General features: G+C 43.6%; 2 protein-coding genes across 5 annotated transcripts; one reads left to right on the top strand and one right to left on the bottom strand.

Annotated features, from left to right (window-relative positions):
• Positions 1-5,228: 5,228 nt before the first annotated feature.
• Positions 5,229-14,140, bottom strand: ARMCX6 (armadillo repeat containing X-linked 6). Of its 2 annotated transcripts, none has more exons than XM_055122431.1 (4): positions 14,015-14,140; positions 7,609-7,692; positions 7,170-7,281; positions 5,229-6,870 (listed from the first exon to the last, which is right to left on the bottom strand). In XM_055122431.1, the coding sequence occupies exon 4, from the start codon at positions 6,722-6,724 to the stop codon at positions 5,822-5,824; it is 903 nt and encodes a 300-aa protein (XP_054978406.1). In that variant the 5' UTR covers positions 6,725-6,870; positions 7,170-7,281; positions 7,609-7,692; positions 14,015-14,140; the 3' UTR covers positions 5,229-5,821. The 2 variants fall into 2 exon arrangements, with proteins under 2 accessions (XP_054978406.1, XP_004611750.2); XM_004611693.2 differs by lacking the exon at positions 14,015-14,140 and adding an exon at positions 8,002-8,120.
• On the top strand, positions 13,515-18,105 carry ARMCX3 (armadillo repeat containing X-linked 3). Of its 3 annotated transcripts, none has more exons than XM_055122429.1 (5): positions 13,515-13,646; positions 14,187-14,257; positions 14,533-14,593; positions 14,836-14,917; positions 15,154-18,105. In XM_055122429.1, exon 5 carries the CDS (start codon positions 15,313-15,315, stop codon positions 16,450-16,452), a length of 1,140 nt encoding a protein of 379 aa, XP_054978404.1. In that variant the 5' UTR covers positions 13,515-13,646; positions 14,187-14,257; positions 14,533-14,593; positions 14,836-14,917; positions 15,154-15,312; the 3' UTR covers positions 16,453-18,105. The 3 variants fall into 3 exon arrangements, with proteins under 3 accessions (XP_054978404.1, XP_054978405.1, XP_004611722.2); XM_055122430.1 differs by having other exon boundaries at positions 13,524-13,646; positions 14,146-14,257; XM_004611665.3 differs by lacking the exon at positions 13,515-13,646 and having other exon boundaries at positions 14,193-14,331.
• The last annotated feature ends 4,330 nt before the right edge of the window (positions 18,106-22,435 follow it).

The raw sequence follows: 22,435 nt of genomic DNA, 5'->3' as shown, positions 1-22,435 counted from the left end.
TAATAATTGTGGGTGTTTGTGCAATAAACCACTAGTTGTAAAATAAATGGCAGGGGATTTTTATTTGTTTTAGAGCCACACCCAGCAATGCTCATGGGTTACTGCTGGCTCTGCACTCAGGAATTTCTCTTGAAAGTACTCAGGGGACCATATGGGGCTCCAGAAATGGAATTTAGGTTGGCCGCATGCGATGCAAGCACCCTACCCACTGTACTATCTATCACTCAAGCCCCTTAAAGGCAGTTTTTATGTGGTGATATAAAAATGAATGATTCTTATGTTTGTGATTATAGAGTACTTCTATATATACTATGTACATGGTAATATGCACATGTGTATGTCAATCTAAGTTTCATTATATATCAGGTAGAATGCCTGGGAGACTCTGACCTTTGCTATAAGCTATAGACAGTAAGAATTCAGGACCTAAAGGAACTACCATTTAGAGAACAATATTGCGGTGGTAGAGAGAAGAGAAGAAGGCAAGGAGATCACCACATATTCCCCAGAATCAAATTAATGGGTAGGCCCAAACACTAGAGAAGGAAGGGTATTAGGAAGGAGCAGACCAGTTATTGAAAAATCCTTAATATTAGTTTCTCACTTGATCAGGCACAAAAATATTGGGTCCTACTTGAGGCAACCCAGGTGATAGAGTAGAAAAGGCAGAAAGAGAAGGCTATTGGGAATACCCCCCCAATCGCTTCTTTTACCCCAACACGCTCCACTCCAGTAGAGAAAGTCACCAAATTTAGCAACTATTTATTTTAAGGGACAAAACTATATTCATACATAGGAAACTGATCTTCGCGAAGTGCAGCTATTTATTCATACAGGGGGTTGTGATTATTTGGAATATGTATTTGTAGTAAAAAGTTGAGTCATCAAACTACTCCTTTCTTCAAAATTATCCCATATACAGATATACGAAAGCAAAGAGCAATAGAATACTGGTGGCTAGACTTAATGGAGACCTTGCCTGGGGTTAAAGAAACATGATTGAATAAACCAGAAGAACCAGTCTGAACCACTCCACTGCCACTGCAAGGAGAGAAAGAAAACATAAAATTAAAATGAAAGAAATGAAAGGGTCTATAGGAAATAGGAAACTGTGGGGGAAAAGTATTGGAGGAGCGTCAGTGCTTAATATCTTTTTCTTTTCCCTTGACTTCTCTTTAAGAGCAATGATGGTGATTACCCCCCCTTTCATATTTACTGCTGCTCCAAAAGCTGTAGAAATCACAGACATGTTCAGTGTGCTGAAATATCAGATAAGGTCAGTGGATTCAATTAGCAGCACAGTAGAAGAAGGGAAAGAAAATGTCATTCACAAAAGGAAGAAAACCTAACCAATAAATGGAAACCAAGAACAAATGAACATGAAACATCATTCTAAAGAAAATACAAGGAGAGATAGTACAGAGGGTAAAGTGCTTGCTTTGCACGTGGCTGACTGGGGTTTGATCCCAGCAACACATATTGTTCCCTGAGCCCCACCGGGAGTGATTCCCTGAGCACAGAGCCAGGAGTAAGCTCTGAGCAGCACTGGATGTGCCTCAAAAACCAAAATTAATAATGAAAGGAAGAAAGAAAATGTCACTAAGTGGCAAAATATGCTTAAGTGGAAAAATAGTCATTTTGCTAACCTTGGCCTATACATCAGTAAACAATGGTATTTTAATCAACATACAAAAATATTGATTATCATAAATGATATTAGTATAATTACCCTAAAAGTTGAACTAGCAAAGCCTAATGTACACATTCAGAAAGAAACAAACAATTCTGCTATGCTAACAAAAGAGCAAATCCTAAAGAGAAAATTATGTATATTAAAGGATATATATACAGATGTAACTTTACAAAAAATGTGGGTAAATATTTTCCTAACCAAAATGGAAAATAAAAGTCTAACCAAAAAGCTGTTGAATAAAAAAAAGATTAAAAAAAATATTTTGGAGGGAGTCACACCCAGTAATGCTAAGGAATTACTCCTCGTTCTTGCTCAGAAGAACCTGGGCTATTTATTGGGGAATAATAAGAGGTTCCAGGGATTCAAACTGGATTTGGTGGAATTCAAGGCAAGCAACTTAGTCACTATACTATTATTAAAGTCGGATAATTTAATTCTTAATTGATCTACACAATTTTTAAAGGAAAATGCTAAAGTAACCTTTGCAATAAATAATAGCAACAATAAAAATTTGACAAGGATGATTATTGGCTACACATTGATCAGTGCACTAAGTCTAACCAAAAAAAGATGATCATTACAAAGACTAACTATAGAAGGAAAATGCAGCATTGAGGGCACTTGTTTACACAAAAGCAATACTTTTCTCTTGTAACATATATATTTCAATGGAAATATGTATGTGTATGTGTACAGAACCCCTCCAATAAACAAAAAGGAAAGATAAAAACGAATCTTCCGTGACCTTTATGCATGCAAATGCAATATATCTGGCAAGAAGAAAATGTGCTATGAGCTAGCTACTCAAAGGAGTCATACAAAAACATCTAGACTGAATTAGCATGCTTAAGACATATGACAGTATGAACTGCTGAAACAAAATATTTATGATAATACCTACATGAAACTGGCAAGCTACCCGTGGCATATTCAATATGCCAAACACAGTAAAAAGTCTCACAACGGAGACGTTACTGGTGCCCGCTCAAGCAAATCAATGAACAACAGGACAACAGTGCAGTGTAATACCCACATGGGTATACCTTACCTACCTAGACTTAAATCTATGTACACACAATTCAGTCGGCTCTAATTTTCTTTTTTTTTCTTTTTGGGTCACACCCAGCGATGCTCAGGGGTTACTCCTGGCTTTGCACTCAGGAATTGCTCCTGGCAGTGCTTGGGGGACCATATGGGATGCCGGGGATCGAACCCAGGTCGGCCGAGTGCAAGCAAACGCCCTCCCCGCTGTGCTATCGCTCCGGCCCCTACAAGTTTCTTTTGTCTTCTAAACATTAAGCCATTTTGGTAAAGGAGGAAAAATAGCCCTCAGTTCCACAAGGTTGGCTAAAGCAATTTCCCATGGATTGAGGCGTTCTCAACAAATAAATTCCTGGGTGAAAGGCCTGATGACAAGTGCCAATGAGCTGTCTGCCCCCCAGATCAAAAGAACAGGTCTGCTACACGTGCCTCGGGCCACCGCGGGTTACACGATGACCCCAGAACATAACACACAGAAGCATCAGAAGGGACTGGTACAGGGAGTGGAGGGGATGAATGGGTTGTCTATTTGGGAAAAGAGGGAAAGGTGTCACAACCTCCCCCGCTGAGGAGGGAAGTGGTGGAGTGAGGTGCATGCAGCAACAGTGGCAGACAAGGGCTTGGCCCATCACTGCAGATACCTTGATGGCCATGAACTTCCCTGTGACAGAAGTGCTCAGAGGTGCTCAGGAGACAGGGAGGAATCCCCGAGGCCCTCCCCTTCTTAGTCCATGGGGACAGCTGCTCACAACAGGATCCACATGGGGATTCTGCAGCCTGCAGCAGAGGAGGGAGGCTCAGGTGAGTCGGAGCCAGGAGCCAGGCACAAGGCAAATGTACTCTGCCTATGTGCTGAGATTAAAGACGCTGAGCAACAAGGTGTCACTGAAGACAGTGTTGACAAAGCAGGCATCCCTGGGACCAGCAAACGTAGGAGCCATCTGCAGGGTAATCCTGCTTAGGAAAAGAGGCCCATCCTGCCTGAGGTTTGTTTGAGAGAAAGACATGGTGGCCTTAGCAGCTCTTGGGGAATGAGACAGGGTCCTAGAGCCAGCAGAGGAAGCACCAGCACGGTGAGCCTTACTGGGGAGCTGGGGTGGGAACAGCTGTGAGGTAAGTGCCTGCCATTCAAGCACCCAAGCCTGGGAAGAGGCAGTGTCCCCATCCACATTGGAGGACTGCCTGGAATTGGTCCTAGGGCTCAGCAGGTGCCCATGTCAGGTCCCCATCCAGAAGCACGAGGTGCGTGGTACAGACAGGAAGGGAGTAACTCACCCACAGCTCCAACTGCAGGGGAAGGGAGGAAAAACAAATTTATTATTCCCAGTAAGGAAGGGAGACTCAGAGGCAAAAAAGCAGGAACTTGAAGAGCCTTGCTGCCTGGGGCACAGTGACCCAGTGTATCACAGGGAAAGCAGGAGGGAGGCGGATGGGGAGGCAGGGAGGCAGGGACGTGGGGGGTGGCACATCGTGACTCACACAATGCCAGGAGAGGCACTGTCCAGAGGAGGCACTTTTGTCTGCTGCGCAGGCAGGGCCTGTGTGGAAGATGACCATGGCTTGGCTCATCAGAAATGTGCAGGGCCCCAGGCATTAGTGATGCACAGGCTGAAGCTCCCAGAGAGGGATTGGAGACTAGAGGGGAGGTGGCGAAAGTGTCCAGATCCACAGAGTGCCTCAACTGAAGTTGGGCTGGCCACTTCTTGCCCCATCATGGGTGCCAGTAACTCGGGTGGATGGTATGGAGGTATCTGCCAACGGATGGACTGGCCACAGCCTTGTCCAGCACTCTAGGAGTTTGCTGTAGCATCCCCTTTGGGGAGTCCCTGAAGGGCACCACCATGCCCTTCCTGAATGTCACTGAAGGTAAAAAGCATAGGAAGAAGGGGCTGTGCCTAGAAGAGTAGGGAAGAAAGTTCCTTCACCTGCCAGGAATTGGGACTGAGACCCCCATAAAGGGGTTGTGGCTGAAAGCAGACCACAGGGCAGGAAGGAAAACTGCACCAACTGAACACATGGAATGTGGCCACCTGTAGCGTCCTTATTGTGCATCAGATGTGCAGAGATGAGTGGGTGGCTGCGCGGGCACCAAGGATGTGCAGGCACATACCTGCACACTGACCTCCTCCCTCTCTAGGCTGCAGCCCCCAGGAGATACCTTCACCTAGAGCTTTCTCTGTAGCAGGCAGGAGACACTGTGCTGGCTGTTTTACATGTGTGCTCAGCCCTCTCAGCATTCCCCCTACATCCTCCAAGTCCCCTTTAGGGCTCACACAGCACCCACAAGTAGCACCCGATGGGCATTGCCCAGCACCCGCCCCCTTCTCCAGGCTCCTCCTGAACACTTTCAACCCATCTCTACCTCTGCTCTTGGGAGCACCCCCAGCCTGTCCCTGTCAGGAAGCAAAAAGCCTGCTTAGCACTGCTCAGGCATGTCCATCTGTCTCTACAAGCGGGAGGTTTATTCAAGGAAAATGACCAGGGCTCGTTTTTCCAATCACAGCACACACTTTATTGGTGATACACACAAGCATAGGCTCAGCTGGGTGAGGTTCAATCGGAACAAGACAGAAAAGGGGAGTGCACTGTTTTGTAGGGATAAACAGAGTCACCATCCATTAGCTCACATGGAGGAAAGAGTCACCAGGGATTTGACCTACACAGCAACAGTTGCATTTGCCACACAAGCTCCGGCATGGGTCTGGTCTCCATAAAGTAGCCCAACATAGACAGCTGAGACCACTACAGGCAAGGCATGCTTCATGACTCTCTAATAGGATGGTCTTTCACCACAGCTGCCTGAAAAAATGATGCCTTTCCCACAGGAAGAAAGCTGCAAGGGCATAATAGACAGCGCACTTTGCCTACAGACTGCAAAACCAAGAAGTTACACAAAGCTCCATGGGAATCCCTGCTTGGCCAATCAGAGTGCCAGCCTGGATTTAGCCACCCTCACTTTCACCTCATGATTGGCTCGTGTTGGCTCTTCAGTCACACCCACCGCAGAATATTTGAATGAGAACTCAAGTGCCCGTTCACCAAAGGGGGTTCAAGTGGATTCGGGCCCACTCTGTTGGAGATGGCCACTTAAGAGACCAGAGTGTCTGGGAGGATCCCGGTACTTCCGGTCCTGGCCAAGAGGGACAGGAATGAGAGTAGGGTTTGAGCGCCCAGCACTTCCCCTGCCATGACTGGCTTTGGCGACAACCCCATCCACGGTTTCAAAAGCTGAACCTCAGCACATCCTCTTCCCCCTGTTATCACAGGAAACTTCAAGTCTGACATGCACTTGGCAAGCACGTTATTAATGACTGTCATGCTTATTAACAAATTTAAGCCGGCCTGCTGCAGAAGTGAGTTGCAGCAACGTGACACCGTTTCCTGGCACCCTTCATTGATGTCCATCTTAATCTGTGCTTGACTTTCAGCACTCACATTCAAGTTACCCAGGGCACTCAAAGCCTTCTCCTTAAGAGCCGGGCTGGGAGTGGGCACTGTGTTTCCCACAATGGAGAGTCTGGCCAACTGACTATTGACATTGTGGTTGAATGAAAAGTTGGCACCCGTGGGCTGAGCAAACATTTTTCCCTGAATGGTAGGACACTTGGAGAGGCCAAGAGCGAAAGTGACCTTTTTAAAGCTTTGAATACTCCAAGTACTTTTATGCTCATAAGGGAACGGCCGCTGCTTGACCGGGTGTGCTCTAGTAGCTTTGCCTCCACCTGAGGACCTGTCCTCTATGCCACCCGGGGCCCCAGGCTCGTTCCAATCCCCATCATCACTCCATGGTCGAGCCATGGAGGTTAAATCGAACCAAATCTCTGGTTCTTCTTCATCCAGCTCCTGATCGTCATCCCATTCCTCTTCCTCCTCCTCCTCCAACTTTTCTTCATCCTCTCTTCCTATGGTTAGTTTGTAAACACAGTAGCAGGCCCCTGCCCCAATCATCAGTCCTGCTGCCACCCAACCCACTTCCCGAGCCCTTCCCATGTTCGAGTCTTTGCCACACTCAGGGAAGGACAGCAAAGGACCTTGCTCCAACTGAATGAAGTGGATTCTGAGGGCCTGTGTGAACAGCCGTAGAAGCTCGTTCCTCTTCCGCTTCTTTCAGGCTTCTTTAGCTCTGTTTGATGAATCTATGGATGAAAAAGAATATTAAATTTGAAAGGTATGCCAGAGTTACTGTCTCACCAGACAGACTGGAGTTTGGGTGCTGGATGAGAAAAGTGGATTAAGAAGCAATTTCTTTGTTCTTTTTGTCCCTCTGCATCTGGTCTCAGGATCTACCCTTTCTCTCCTAGATTCTCTAGAAAAGGGAAGGTGGGAATGGGCTCTCATGGGTGACCTGGAGAGTTAACCCTGGGGAGTCTTCTCTCCCTCTCCACCCCCCAGCCCGGACCCGAAAAAGATTCCCAGGCAGTTTTTTCCCACCGACCTCAAAGTCGCGGAAATTCTGTCCCTTGTCTTCTGTCGTTAAGGCTTCTTCCACAGTGACTGATGGACAGTCGGGCAGACAGACGGAAAAGCTGAGAGCTGCCGGTGAAGAACTGAAAAGTACAGCGGGTGCATGAGCACTGCGAACACAGTCCCCATAGCATTTTGCGGAATTTTTCGACCCTCCCGTTTCAATTATTTTTTTCACACCCTTCAGACTTTCCTAATGCGGGCTTCCCCCGCCCCCACCCCCTCGTCCGCCATTTCCCCAGCAAAGGCCGCCACACCCCTTTCCCTGCACTGAAATGGGAGGGGGTGTGGAGAAAGAAGGGGCCGGGAGAGGGCGACTCGGTCTTGGCCCCGGCGGATCCTGGCGTCCCACTCCCCCTCATTTATTAACCCCCACCCGGGTCCACGTCTCATTCCACCTTCACACTGACCTGATCTGGAAGATCCCAAGACACTTTGGCTCTTTCCCTCGTTGCGACTTTGCCGGCTGCCCACGGGCCACCAGATCTCCAAAGCTGCAGACCGACAGCGGAGCGAAGGGACAATCTTTGGTGGACGGTGCCGCATTCGGGACGCAGATAACTGAGTCCCGGAATCTTTCCCTTCCTCGGAGTCTCTGGAAACTGCCACCCGCTCCCCTCACTCCAGCCCCAAGCACACTAGTTCTTTCTAGAAAAAGGGGGGGGGGGGCTGGGGTAGGGGGATTTAGAAAGTAAGCGAGACGGGGGGACACACAGCCCGCATCAGCGCGAACCTGAATTCCTGGCGCTCCTGGCCCGTTCCCAGCCCCACCTCCCTCCGAGCGTACCGAGCTCAGCACCGACCTGCACGGTCCTGGCGAGTTCCTTCTTCCTTCACGCGCCGGCAGAGTAATAGAGGGCTGGTACCCAGACGGAGGCGACTAGCAGGACTTCTGTTCTAGGCAGCCCTCGGTCACGTGACGTTCACGTCACCACTGAGCCCTGGCCCCCAATTTCCACTCCCACAAGCAGTGCGGCAGGCGCCAGCCTGCCCCGTACCTCCCCCCCTCCACACTGGGCCCCGTCACTCTTTTCCTCTGTAACAATACCAGAAATCCCAAGTGGCCATTGCTTTCTGCTCTGTGAATGTGCCCTTCTCTAATGACTGCATCTACTGTTCATTTACACGTCTTGGAGTAATTGTTTCATCCTTTTCTTGCTTGGAAACTCCGTCCTCTCCTCCACAATTTCTATCCCTTTCTACAGCCAATCTGCATGGAAATTAGCGGTGAGGGCTAAAAAGGAGCCCAAGTAGTAATACATTTTTCATTGATATTTTCCCTATGTCAATGCTTTATTTCGTCCGTCCTTTTGATTGACTAGTCACATTCTTTTGTAATTAGAAAACACAATAAAGCTATCTCACTCGGAGAAAACAAATCCACGGCTTTAAATATACGTTACTATATTGAACCTCAGATTTCCCAGTTGTATGAGGGAGTCGCCTTGATTTGATTAATTTACACCACACAGATTACCTATGTGAACTGTACAGGAAATAAAATAACCGCATTCAAACAGCATATTGAAAATTGAAAACAAATCCTCAACAAGAACAGTGTGTTTTCTATATAATTTATAGATAGATAAAATAAATTTGTAGTAAGGGGGTTAGTGTTGTAATTGTGACCTTCTTTTGGAATAAGGGGTAAGAACTATTACCCCTTTCCTCCCCAGGGCTGATCTCACAGTATTTGGTGTCAGATCACTGAGATCTTCTTAGAGGATTTCTGGGTGGCTTTTGCTTCTGGCTTGAGCATCAGGCAGTATGCTGACTCCAGCTTCACATGAAGATTGCATCTTCAGGTGAACTCGACAAATGAGTGAAATTTCCTTGCTTTACATTTTAAGATACTTAAAAATCTTTTCTGAATCTTCATGGTTCAGAAAATGAGATAATTCCTTGCTATATCACTAATGAAAATAAGTGCTAATGAAAATGAGCACATTAAGTTTTCATTCCATGGTGATTTGTGAGATGCTTCCCCGTAGTTGCCATTCATGTCTCCATACTTTGTCTTCATAGCAGAGGCTAGAGGGGTCAGCATCTTTCAGTGGAGAGAGGGGTGGGGAATCTGTGGGTGACTGAATTACTGCAACACCTCTGGGGTTCTTATCGTTTTTCTTTCACAAAATGGACACCAAGCAGTTCGTAGGAAGAGAGAGGTCTTATCATTCCCTTTTTCTGGTAACATTTCACTGCACCATTCCTACAACCCCTTTGAACAATTCCAGAATTCAGGGACAAACTATACTGAAGTTAGTCCCCAGACATTAAGCTGTCTGGCGAGGGAGTCAGACCCTAAATATAGACCCTAGGCCAGCCTCTTTCTTAGAACATTGAAATATGATACCCTAGCAGGAAGCTCCCTGGTGAGAGGCCCCTAAGGGGGGGGGGCTTCCTGGAGGTGAGGCTGGGAGCCTCCAGTGTTTTGCTACTGAATATTCAAAAGCCAGGAGATGTTATAATTTTCTGCTCTTTCTCAGATTTTTATAGTCCAAACTCACTCACCAATAACATACCGAATCTCTCTAAATGCCTACCTTATTTGTTTCATCATCCATCTCCTTACTCTGTTCTTTTTTTTCCCATTCTGTTTTTTTTTGTCACTATATACTTCTAGATGAAAGAATTCTATTTATGAAGTTGTACTTTCACAGAACTTGCACATTCAACTGTCTAACATTTCATTCATTTTTTTTGCGGTTAAGTTCGTATATAAGTGGCTTTTGTTTTAAACATGCACATTGGAAAGAACTAAGGAGTATGTGAAGTTTCTTACAACTGTTCTGGTGTCAAAAACACAACTGTACAATAAGGACTCATTTTCACATTCTTAACCCGTTTTCAAGAGGGAAAGCTCCACTTTTAAGTCGCCTCACTAATACATTCTACCTTTCCCCTTTAATATATTTTCCACTCATTCCAATGTACAACCTCTGACACCATTCCCCCAGTCTGTCAGCCCTTTCCTGTTGGGATCTACTCCCTCATGAAAACTTTCTAAATGCCACAGGAATGATAAACATCTTATTTCTTTGTTATTTCAACCCACAATTCCTACCAAGGAAACTGGTGACTACCACCTAAACTCTACTTTGCTCTATATTATACACTTACCAATAAAAATATGTTAAAGGGATATTAATTTCCTGACATAATATTTTAAAAGAGAAAAAAATCTATAAGCCATTCTTTGGCCGAGTCTGTTCTAAGTTTTTGAGGCTGCAAAAGATTATGTGAAGACACTGCCAAATGGAGCTTTTCTGGCTTAACTCAGTATGTGATCACATGTGGTATGTAACTTATAAAGTACCAGAAAACAAAAAAGCATTGTTGAGGGTCCTGAGCGATAGTGCAGTAGGTAGGGCGTTTGCCTTGTATGTAACCAAACTCGATTTTATCTCCAGCATCCCATATGGTCCCCTGAGCACCTCCAAGAGTAACCCTTGAGAATCATTAGTTGTCACCCAAAAACCAAAAAAGAAGTCTCAGTGAATGGTAGCATGAGAAGGACTGCGGAGCTATAGAGATTGAGAAAATAATAAATTATAGAAAATTATCTTTAAAATTAATTCTTTCTTAAACTTGTGAACATAAGGTTTTTACTAAGTACAAATTCCGTTTATTTTTTGATGTCCACAGACACGACTCCAAAATAATATAGTCACACACTGTTGTACTGATAGTGCAACGTTTCAATTTGACCTTCTTTGTTAGACTTTGTCTACTGAGACAATATGGCAAAATTGATGCTTCTTAAAGTATTGTGTTATTTGGTTTTATATTGCACATTAGTTAATTTTACAGGTTGCAGGCAGTAACCTGCAGAATTAAGCAAATCAAACCTGACTACCTTAATGTGGAAACATTGAAGAGGTATCCTGAGGAGAAGAAAAATTGATAGGTGGTCTCTTCAAGATGTGAAAACTACATTTATTTTTAACTTTTACCTTGGTTCAGATTAAATTTTGTTAAGACTATTGAATAGATCTGTTATGGGCACAGTGTCTACCTTTGTGTTGGGGAAAATAATGGTATTAAAATGTAAGACATATCTTTTTTTTTTGCTTTTTGGATCACACCCAGCAATGCTCAGGGGTTACTCCTGGCTCTGCACTCAGGAGTTACTCCTGGCTGTGCTTGGGGGACCATATGGGATGCTGGGAATCGAACCTGGGTCGGCCGCGTGCAAGACAAACGTCCTACCCACTGTACTATCACCCCAGCCCCTGACATATCTTTTCTCATAAAGAAATCTTAACTGTTTCCAATGTTGTGGTCATACATTTGCACACGGTTTTAAACTTTTTTGGATATTAAACCTTTTTCAGATGCCATTGAGCTACTGAGAGATTATTTGTGAACAGCAGAGAGGTAGCATTCTGAAATAGTGATGCACAAGTGTGTCTTTTGAACCCAAGTTAACTGGTTTCCCTGACAGGATTCTCTGTAAGGTTGCGTCTGTTGTTTAGGGTCTTGTCCTCAGCATTGCATGATCAATTCCTGAGTTAGTCTGTACGTTGAGAACAGATGCCTCTGCCAAAGAAGGACTCCCTTTTGTAAAGACATATCTAATTCTAGATCTAAATTTGAAAGCCTGTAGGTCTCTACCTGTAAGCTGGCTACAAGGGAACCTAAGTTTTAATAGGGGTGATGGCTGAGTCACCCAAGAAATAAAAATGTCAGGGGTACTGGAAATCTCCCTGTAGGTTTAGGTACTGTTTAGGAAGCCCAACCCTTAGGGTTGTTTGGTGAGCTTGTAATCGGAGTCAGGGCATTGGTACACTTTAAGAAGCAGCTTTCAGCTAAGGCAGTTAGAAGTACTCTTACACATGGGGGTAGCATTGCCAAGGAAAGCTAAATGTTCCATTCATCTTAGCCAAGACTCCCCTAGAGAAGGTGCTTGACTGGGAACTACCAACACTTTCCTCTGACTTTCCTTTTCATGTATTCTTAATCCTGAATAAGCCCCTTTCTCTGCACATAATCATTCTCTAAATACAGAAACACACAGTTGATTTGTTTCTGTTTTTGAAACTGCCTCTGCTACTTTGATATTAATTTCCTTGGAGTTTGCCTGTCTCTAAACTTCCTAGTCTCTTTATTTCCATATTATCTGTGAATCTAAAATTTTATGCCTAGATAATAGCTTTATATCCAAATATTAGAATCCTGCTTTAATATTTATTACCTTGCCCACTGTATAAAAATAAAGTAATGGAGGAATGTGGACACTGGCAGTGGGACTAGTGTTGAAACGTTGTATCTTTAAAACTCTACTATGAAAAACTTTGTTAATCAAGGTGACTTAATAAAAAAAGAAAATTATAAAAGAATAATGTCATTGCTGATAGGTGAATCATCGAATTAATGAAAGCAGTGGGTGAAATGGTTTCACAATAATTGTTGGATAGTGCGTTGAGTCAGTGTTTTCTTGGTCTCAGTTCTCTAATATTTAAAGATAAAATTTATCTATTTGGGTCCACACATATCTTAAAACATGCTTGCGTGGCACTTTTCTTTCACTGTGCACACCGTTTTATCTGACAGATATCCACTATTTGTGATTTCTACCCAAGCTTTTACTGATTTCTGAGGATTTCACATCTCCTTGATAATCAGTGTGTTTCTGCTTAGAATATTGATCTAATAAGAACATGTAGATATTCTCAGACACGCTGAATACTTCATTGTGTGTTGTGTTACATGCAAAGCCCTAGAAGACATTAAGATCTCTTATAGTGAAGCAAGTAATATTCTCCACAAGTGGGAAAATATGGGACTTTGGAGGCCATGGCTCAAAATCAGTATCCAACTCCCACTCTTTTTTTCTCCAATGAAATAAGTTTCACAGTAAACTTTTTCCCATAAAAAATGCAGCCGGGGGTGGGGGTGGGGTGGGAGCGAGAAGAACAATAAAGTATTAAAAAAGTGAAAACCACACTCTCACTACAAGACTCCTTTTCTGATAGCTCATATGTTTCAGATCTGGGATTAGGTTTCAGAGGAAACGGTAGACGTTAACAGCTAGGGGGAGGGGAGGTGGTAGGAGAGGTTGCAGTCCCGGGAGCCTACGGGAGGAAGAGGCAAATTTTTCCAAAAAGTTCAAGTGGCCAGTGATCCCAGAGGAAGATGCTAGCCCTTTCTGGTAATTGGAGGAAGACAAACACAACTACAGGGAGATTAGCAAAGAAAGGATTTGGGGTGGGGAAGGGAATGAAGGGGGGGCGGGTCCTCTTCTGCCGCACTGCTGGTGGGAGGGGAAATAGGGGACCCGAGTTGGTGAATGACGTCGCTCTCACGTGACTGAGAGCTGACGTGTGCAGAAGTCCTTCTTGTTCTGGTCGTTGTTCCCGTCTGAGTACCAGCTCCCTATTGCCCTGAGGGCAAGCGGGCTGCGGCAGAGGGAAGGAGGAGGGGAGGGAATTGTCCAGGATCCCTGCAGGTCAGTGTCTGGGAGATTCCATAAAGTAAGGGGTGACTGAGGCTTAGTGGGGAAACCGTCGCGGATCCTGAGGCACCTCCGTCCACTAGCCACTAGCTTTCTAGGACATCTGTCCCGCTTGCAGCTCTTCCCGATGCTGGGGGGAGGGTGTTCGGGGAGGTGCCCAGGAATCCGGAGGTGAAAATCTGCAGGATCCTGGGGCCGTTTAGTTCGGAAAGGGAGCTGTGGGCTGGGTGCTGGCACCTGGTCCTCCAGGACAGTGCCAGAGGGGACAACCTGGGCATTGCGGAATTGGGGCGGGGGTAGGGAGGGAGCTGCAAGATAATGTGTCCGCGGAACCCTGAGAGGGGCAATAAGGGGTGCGTTACCTTTGCCAGCCGGGTGTCCGAATTCGGAAAGAGTTTGGTATGCTGGGCACTTGTCCGTCCACCAAGCGCTCAGTCCCGGCAGTTTCCCGTCTTTCTTCTTTCTGCCCGTAATTGTGTCTTCCTGACCAAAGCCTCCGTGTCTAGTGGGTCCTATTCTCTCCCGGGTTGCCAGTGTTTCGGTGAATTTCCGCACAATGCCGGGCGAAGGAAATTAACCCCCTGTCGGTGAAGGTCGATTTGAAGGTAAGACCATCGAGGGATTCTAAGAAGAGCGCGGGCGTGGAGGTGGGGAGGAACCAGAGACTGCAATAATCTAGGTAAGGATTAAGCCTGTGTTTCTCACACTCCCAGGACTGTGCTGAAATGGCGTGCGTTGTGTGTGTGTATATGTATGTGTGTGTGTGTCGCGGGGAGGTGGGATGGGAGGGGAGGGAGAAAGAAGGGAGGGAAACCAATCACACAGTTGGTTCATAATCCTCTCTCAACAGTACTCATGTTTTTGATCTGTCATCCTTCAGGTCTGCTGTAGCAGGTGGCATCACTTGAAGCAAGGGAGGAAGTTTCCTCAGATCAGTAAAGGTCGGTGTGGGCATGGGGGCTGTCTGCAGTGGGGGAGGGGTCTGAAATCAATGCGGGTTGGGCAGGCTCATCCAATCCTACTCTATTTCCCTAACATCCCTCCCATGTCAGGCTAGGGAAAGGCAAGTATACGCCTGTAGAAAGGTTAAAAAATAGACAACCTGGAAGGTGAATTAGAAACAGATGAATGAGCAGTCAATCTGACAAAATCTCAGTTCGCTCAGGCTCAGGTCTCTCCGCAGATCGCAGATCCAAAGGGGTTTTGGGTGTGGCAAGGAAGACCTCCCGGGAAAGGAAGACGTGGCAATTGCCTCTCTTGAGGAGGTTAGTGCAAGAGTGCTGCTCCATGGGGACCCGTGGGGGTTGGGGAATTGGGCTACAATTACCTTTTATGGATTTGGAGAGGGAGTGGGCTGGGAGAGTGGAATAAAGGACATGAGTTTGTTACCAATCTGCATTTCGGATCAAGTACTCATTTACTGCTCTCCTGTCTCTGTGCAGCTCCTGCAGGGAGCAACACAGAGAGAAACTCAAATGCCATTTCCTTTCTCCACCCCTAGGTCCACTTCCAGCATCAGCTACTGGACACACCCCAGGTCCACCTCCAGCATCAGCCTTGACGTGGCTAAGAGCATCATTCTCCACAAACCCTAAACCATCTTTCCAAACCTGAGTGACTACACTCTTCCTTGGTCCCTGCTATTGTCAGGGACGATTGCATGGGCTACGCCAGGAAAGTAGGCTGGGTGACTGCAGGTCTAGTGATTGGGGCTGGTGCCTGCTATTGCATTTATAGATTGACTAGGGGAAGAAAGCAGAACAAAGAGAAAATGGCTGATGGGGGATCTGGGGATAAGGATGATGCTGGGGACTGTCTTGAAGTCAGGTATAATGATTGGTCTGACGATGATGATGACAACAGTGAGAACAAAGATATAGTGTGGTACCCACCTTGGGCCCGGATTGGAACTGAGGCTGGAACCAGAGCTAGGGCCAGGGCCAGGGCCAGGGCTACTCGGGCTCGTAGGGCGGTCCAGAAACGGGCTTCCCCCAATTCAGATGATACTATTTTGTCCCCTCAAGAGCTTCAAAAAGTTCTTTGCTTGGTTGAGATGTCAGAGAAACCTTATATTCTTGAAGCAGCTTTAATCGCGCTGGGCAACAATGCTGCATATGCTTTTAACAGAGATATTATTCGTGATCTGGGGGGTCTTCCAATTGTTGCAAAAATTCTCAATACTAGGGATCCTATAGTTAAGGAAAAGGCTCTAATTGTCCTGAATAACTTGAGTGTGAATTCTGAAAACCAGCGTAGGCTTAAGATATACATGAATCAAGTATGTGATGACACAATCACCTCTCGTTTGAACTCATCTGTGCAGCTGGCTGGACTGAGATTGCTTACGAACATGACTGTTACGAACGAGTATCAGCACATGTTGGCTAATTCCATTTCAGATTTTTTTCGTTTATTTTCCACGGGAAATCAAGAAACCAAATTTCAGGTTTTAAAACTCCTCTTGAACTTGGCTGAAAATCCAGCTATGCATAGAGAACTGCTTAGAGCCCAAGTGCCATCTTCGTTGGGTTCCCTTTTTAATAAGAAGGAAAACAAAGAGGTTATTCTTAAACTTTTGGTCATATTTGAGAACATAATTGATCATTTTAAATGGGAAGGAAATGAACTTTCTCAGAATCAGTTCAGTGAAGGCTCACTTTTTTTCTTTTTAAAAGAATTTCAAGTATGTGCTGATAAGATTCTGGGGATAGAAAGTCACCATGATTTTTTGGTGAAAGTAAAAATTGGAAAATTTATGACCAAAGTAACTGAGCAAATGATCCCAAAGAGCCAGGAATAACTTCTTTAGTGTGTAGTTTAGAAGTAATACACATTGTAAATGTTCTTTTCTCTACTTTGTTTAGAAAGGAATCCTTTCAGTCACCAATTTTGAATAGTGAGTGTCACAATGTATCATCAATACAGATATTTATTGGGAGTTGGTCTTCAGGTTTAAGCTGGGTAAAGGAATCTCTACTTGTTCTGAAAACTTTCTGTGTTGCTATTTATTTTGCTACCTATATTCAAATGTTTTTACTGTTTCCTCTGCATAAGTGACAGTAAACCAATTCTTCATTAAGTTCCTCCTGTCATTTGTATTAACTTGTGTATCATTACTAAAATTGTGTGTTAGAGCTGAAAAGAAGAAACAAGAAGAAAGAAATTACTGTCATTTGTTATATAGATGGGAGACATAAGAAACGTACAAAAAAAGATAATATATGGGGCATATACTCATTGTGAAATATGCATTCCAGATACAAGGAAAGCAAAGGCTTCTATGGGTTAGGTAGTCAAATAAAGATTCAGGGAGAAATCAACTACTTAAAATGATCCTAGAATGGGGTAAGCAGTTAGGGTATCCTGTGATATGTGATTAAAAAGGGAATAATATGAGAAAGGCATGGAAACAGAACTCTTTAGGATGGTGAAAATTTGGAAAGTGAAGTGAATCCAGATTGTAGAGAGCTGTCTGAATGTTATCCCACTGAACATGGAGCACCACTACATATTTCTGACTTGGAAAAATAACAGTGGTTCATGTAAATTCCTTCTCCTGTTGTGCAGTGCACATAATGGTGTCACAAAATGAAGTTTTTTGAACTCTGATGCTGGGGATTAGTTTACACTTACAATTTGTAGAGGGTCATTTGATAATACGTATTAGAAATTTAAAAATATCTAAGCCCTTAACACTAAGGGAATGATTGGCCAAAGACTGTGTATAAAACAATTCATCACAGCACTATACAAGATAGTAAAAGTTTAAAAACAAAGCTAAGTGACTAGGGTACTGGATGGGTTGAATAGATTAGGGAATGTCCATATGGTGTATCATACATATGCTGATGAAAATCTGTATTGCCAGGAAATGATATTCATCATGCATTGTAAATGAGAGGTAGGTTAGACAAGCAGTATTCATAGTATGATTCCATCTTTTTTGAATAGTTAAACATATATACATAGGCACTAAAATCTCCAGAATTACAGACACCCAAATACTAAGTGTTTACTTCATTTTGGGTGGAGGGAATGTAATGAGTGATCTTTACATTTTTTACTTTTTATTCTTTTTTATGTCTTATTTATCTTAACTGAATATTGATGTTTAGGAAGCTCTTGATAAAGACACTGTTGAGAAGGAAGCAGGTGCTTCATTGGATAGTGTATTGAGTGGAATGTGTAGGTTAAAAATGAGATGCGGTGAAGTTTCCTTTTTGAAGTGTGCATAAGGGGTGAAAATCTAGCTTGTTGTGAGAATTAAATTAAGTAATACATTCAAAATGCATAGAATATTCTGGCTCATAGCAGTTAATTCAGAAAAAGTGGCCCTTTATTCTCCAGAAAGAAGAAGTGATATTTTTTTGGTTGAACTTTGTTGTTCTGGGACTTTCTGTGATGTGTCAGTGTCATTTAATAAACAGTAACAATAAAGGTTAGCATTTATTGAGTACTGTGTAGAGTTCTGTCATTCCTGCAAGTCAACTTGTATAATAATTTCTCAAAGGAATAGGATTATATTATTTCTAAAGACTCAAAGTGTGTCCTCAGACATAATCTTTCCAGGGCTCACAAGCCTATTTCTACTCATTTGGAGGCCATTATCTTGTTTATAATATAAGACCATGATGGGTTAATTACCACTGTTCTGTTATAATCTCTGTTGTTTTAGCCCTGGGATTCCAGATACTCTAGTGTTAGCTATCCTAGTCAAAAGAATCAGGGACAGATTGTCTTAAAGTCGTTGAGTGTAGTGTCACACAGATACATGTGGGACTCATTGGCTTCTGTTTTAACGGTAGAGATCAGGAAAGTGGAGCACATTTTGTTCTTGTGGTATTTTTAGGTGACAAAAATATCTGGGAAGGGAAGACAAAGCCACTTAAATAAATGGAGGGGCTCGAGAGATAATTCAGGAAGCAGGTTGTTTGCCTAGCATGCGTCCAATGCCAGTTCCATCCCAGGCACCACTTTCGGTATCCCAAACATTAGCAAGGGTTACATCTGCTATGTAATACCTCTAAGTGTGACTCTCAAAAAAAAACCCCACATTAAATAAATAAATAAATAGATTGAGTTTGGGATACATGTGTGATATCCAGATGGAAATAACCCATTGCCATTTTAACATATTGATTTAGCACTCAGAAAAGTCTGGGCTGCACAAGGAAATCACTAGAGGAAAATTGAAAATATAGACACTGGACAGATAAAAAAGAGTGAGGGCTGAAAAAAGAACTGTGTAAGGATGCAACTGGTAGGGAAAGAATCTCATAATTCAAAGAAAGAGTGTTTCTTTCCATACACTTTTAAAATCAACGTGAGGGGCTGGAGCAATAGCACAGAAGGTAGGGTGTTTGCCTTGCACGTGGCCAACCTGGGTTCGATTCTCAGCATCCCATATAGTCCCTGAGCACCGCCAGGAGTAATTGCTGAGTACATAAGACTGGAGTAATCCCTGGTGCATTGCCGGTGTGACCCAAAAAGCTAAAAAAATAAATAAATCTATTTCTTTAAAAATAAATAAATAAAATCAACATGATTATTTATAAACATAAAATGGATGATTCTGTAAATTATCAGTGTAATTTTAAAAGTTTGGATTTTTTCTTCAAAAACATTCATTAGAAATGCTGGAGAAAATGGAAAATGCAAAAAAAAAACCCTTGTCTCCTAACACGGGTATGTTACTAATGCATCTTTTAAAAATGTTCAGATTGGGGCCAGGGATGTGGTAGAGTACTAGTCTTGACAGAGTGAGGATCTGGGTTTGATTCTTGGAATCACATGGTCTTTCAAGTGTCACCAGTAGTGATCTTTGAGCACTAAGGCTGGAGTAACCCCCAAAGCACTGCTAGGTGTGGCCCCAAACAAAACACAAAAGAAGTTAAAATCAAACCATATTGAATTTGTGGTAACTTTCATACATGTGGGGAAAATGAGAGTAACTTGAGCAATAAGCAGCTATGTGCGTCAGGGACTTATTCTTTGACTTCCCTCCCATTTGTTCCCCTATCTTCCCCCCAACTTATACATTTACTCCCTCTTTCTGAAAGAGAATGGGCAATGATCTCTTGGTGTTTCTGTCTTTTTTTTTTTTGCTTTTTGGGTCACACCCAGCTATGCTCAGGGGTTACTCCTGGCTTTGCACTCAGGAATTACTCCTGGAGGTGTTTGGGGGACCATATGGGATGCCGGGGATCGAACCCGAACCCGGGTCAGCCGCGTGCAAGGCAAACGCCCTACCCACTGTGCTATCACTCTGACCCCCTGTTTCTGTCTTTTGAGATGACCTTTTCTTTTTTTTTTTTGCTTTTTGGATCACATCCGGCAATGCACAGGGGTTACTCCTGGCTCTGCACTCAGGAATTACCCCTGGCGGTGCTCAGGGGACCATATGGGATGCTGGGAATCGAACCCGGGTCGGCCGAGTGCAAGGCAAAGGCCCTACCCGCTGTGCTATTGCTCCAGCCCCTGAGATGACCTTTTCATCCCCATAACATCAGGCCATATAGTAACACGCATTTAATACGGAATAATAACGGTCATTGCCAGGGGCCCAGGGTGAGGTTGGATGACAAGATTTAGGGGCCCCATTTGAACAGAGACTGAGAAGGAAGCAGACTTGGTAAGACAAGGTCCTATATGAGCTTTGCAGATATCTTTGCTGTGCCATGCTTGGTGTTGTTGAGAGCCAAATTATCCAGACTCTAGGAAGGGCTGTGTGAGACAGACATTTGAGTTTTGGGTTCAGGCAATCCTGATAGTCAGACCATGCACTTACTGACTGCCAGAGGGTTTTCTACATATGAGGTATCACTATCAATCATTTCAGTCAGGGCATAGTTCTAGGTCTGTGGCCATCTGTGGCCATCCTTGTGGTGACACATCACAATAGTGGGCTAGGGAGAAGGCAGTGCTCTCTCTTTAGAGAGGATGGCAACTACTAAGAAACTGAGGATATTAGAAACCCAGAGCTACTGACACTCGTATTTTCCTCTCCTCTAAAGGTCACCTCGGATGTGTTCAAAGGCAATTTTATGAAGATGGAGTGCAATTCTCATAAATTGTCGTCGAAAGTATGCTATTTCAAGGCTCAGGAAACTAGTTTTCTTTTTCAATTTTTTTAAAAAAAATTTACTTGCCTTGTTTCAAAAGAGACTCTAAGTGTAGGTTTAGAAAATTGATGTGGTTCAGGCAAATTTTGTGTTATGTCTCTGGTTAATTTCTCTGCCAAGATCCCTTGAAAATTGCATTTCTAAGAATGACTACAACTATTTTCAATGCTATCTTTTTGCTTTTATTTTACATCACATCTCAGACTAAAGGTTTGTTCTGAGTGCAATTTAATCTATGGCTCTTCCTTGCTTTTCAGCACCAACTTTCTTGCTGCCATCCATCTGGGGGTGTAAAAAACTAGAATAATGACCCCTGCTCTGTTCATATGGTGTTAAGAAGGCTAATGAATACTTCTCAGAGTGATATAGCTTCTCCATTGGTCTTGGCCCTCTCCACTGGGTCCCTCTCAGGTTTTGTGTTAAAGCTGGAGCAATATGAGTGTTTGTCAGAGAGAGGAGGTAGGAGTAATAATTCTTATGGGAACACAACACCCAAAAGGATAAAGAGAGCAAAAGGGAATGCCCTGCCACAGAAGGGAGGTGGGGTGGAGGGGCGGGGTGAGAGTGGTGGAAGAGATGCTGAGACCATTAGTGGTGAAAAATGGGCACTAGTGGAAGGATGGGTACTCGACAATTGTATGACTGAAACGCAAGCACAAAAGTTTATAAGTCTGTGATTGTACCTCATGGTGATTCACTAATTGAAAAAAAAAAGAATTCTTGGGGCCGGAGTGATAGCACAGCGGGTAGGGCGTTTGCCTTGCACGCGGCCGACCTGGGTTCGATCCCCGGCATCCCATATGGTCCCCCAAGCACCTCCAGGAGTAATTCCTGAGTGCAAAGCCAGGAGTAATCCCTGAGCATAGCTGGGTGTGACCCAAAAAGCAAAAAAAAAAGAATTCTTATGGGAGGTTAACTCTGTCTTGACAGGTTCAAGCAAGTGTAATCAATCAGCTCACTATTGAGAATGGGTATGTCTATGCAACTCACTGGTCCTGTTGACCATTCTCAGTTCTAAAAAGTTATATAGAGAAGACATCACCAAGCATCTTTATTTAGGCATAGAATCTCCTGTTTAGTGAGCATTTTAAGGTCAAAGAGATTATAGCACCAGATAGGAGGAATTTCTGTCTAAAAATAAAAAGACAGAAAGATAATTTACATTACTATGAGAAATGCAATTGCCAAGTAGAACATATTGTTAGTGTCTACTGCTCAGAACGTTCTCTCCTTTAGATCAACCTTTATTAGAAACCAAAAGCTCATGTTTATATAGTTCCCAGGGAATTTCAGAACAAACTGATTTTGCTATTTGTTGGTGCTTTCAACATAGAAAAACCTTGTCCATCCATGTCTACTATGGGAACTGACTTGTTATTCAAGTAAAATACTTGTATTTAAGAGCTTTAGCATATATTTTCTGAATACCTTTTTTGTTTTAAAGATTTATTTGAAAATCTATTATTTTAAAAATACTTTTCATTTTATACTTTCAATCAAATTTTTAAAAATTAAAAACAAATTTTTGAATCACAGTGAGATACACAGTTAGAAGGTGTTCATGATTGGATTTCAGTGATGTATTTTCAAATCAAATTTTATTGACCATCAATTTAAAATGTTTTATAAGTTGGGGGATACAATTTCTCACTTAAATACTTG

This window comes from Sorex araneus, chromosome X (assembly GCF_027595985.1).
Source record: "Sorex araneus isolate mSorAra2 chromosome X, mSorAra2.pri, whole genome shotgun sequence".
Taxonomy (NCBI): Eukaryota; Metazoa; Chordata; class Mammalia; order Eulipotyphla; family Soricidae; genus Sorex; species Sorex araneus.
Note: the sequence above shows the minus strand (reverse complement) of the source record. Positions and strands in the feature narration are given on the sequence as shown.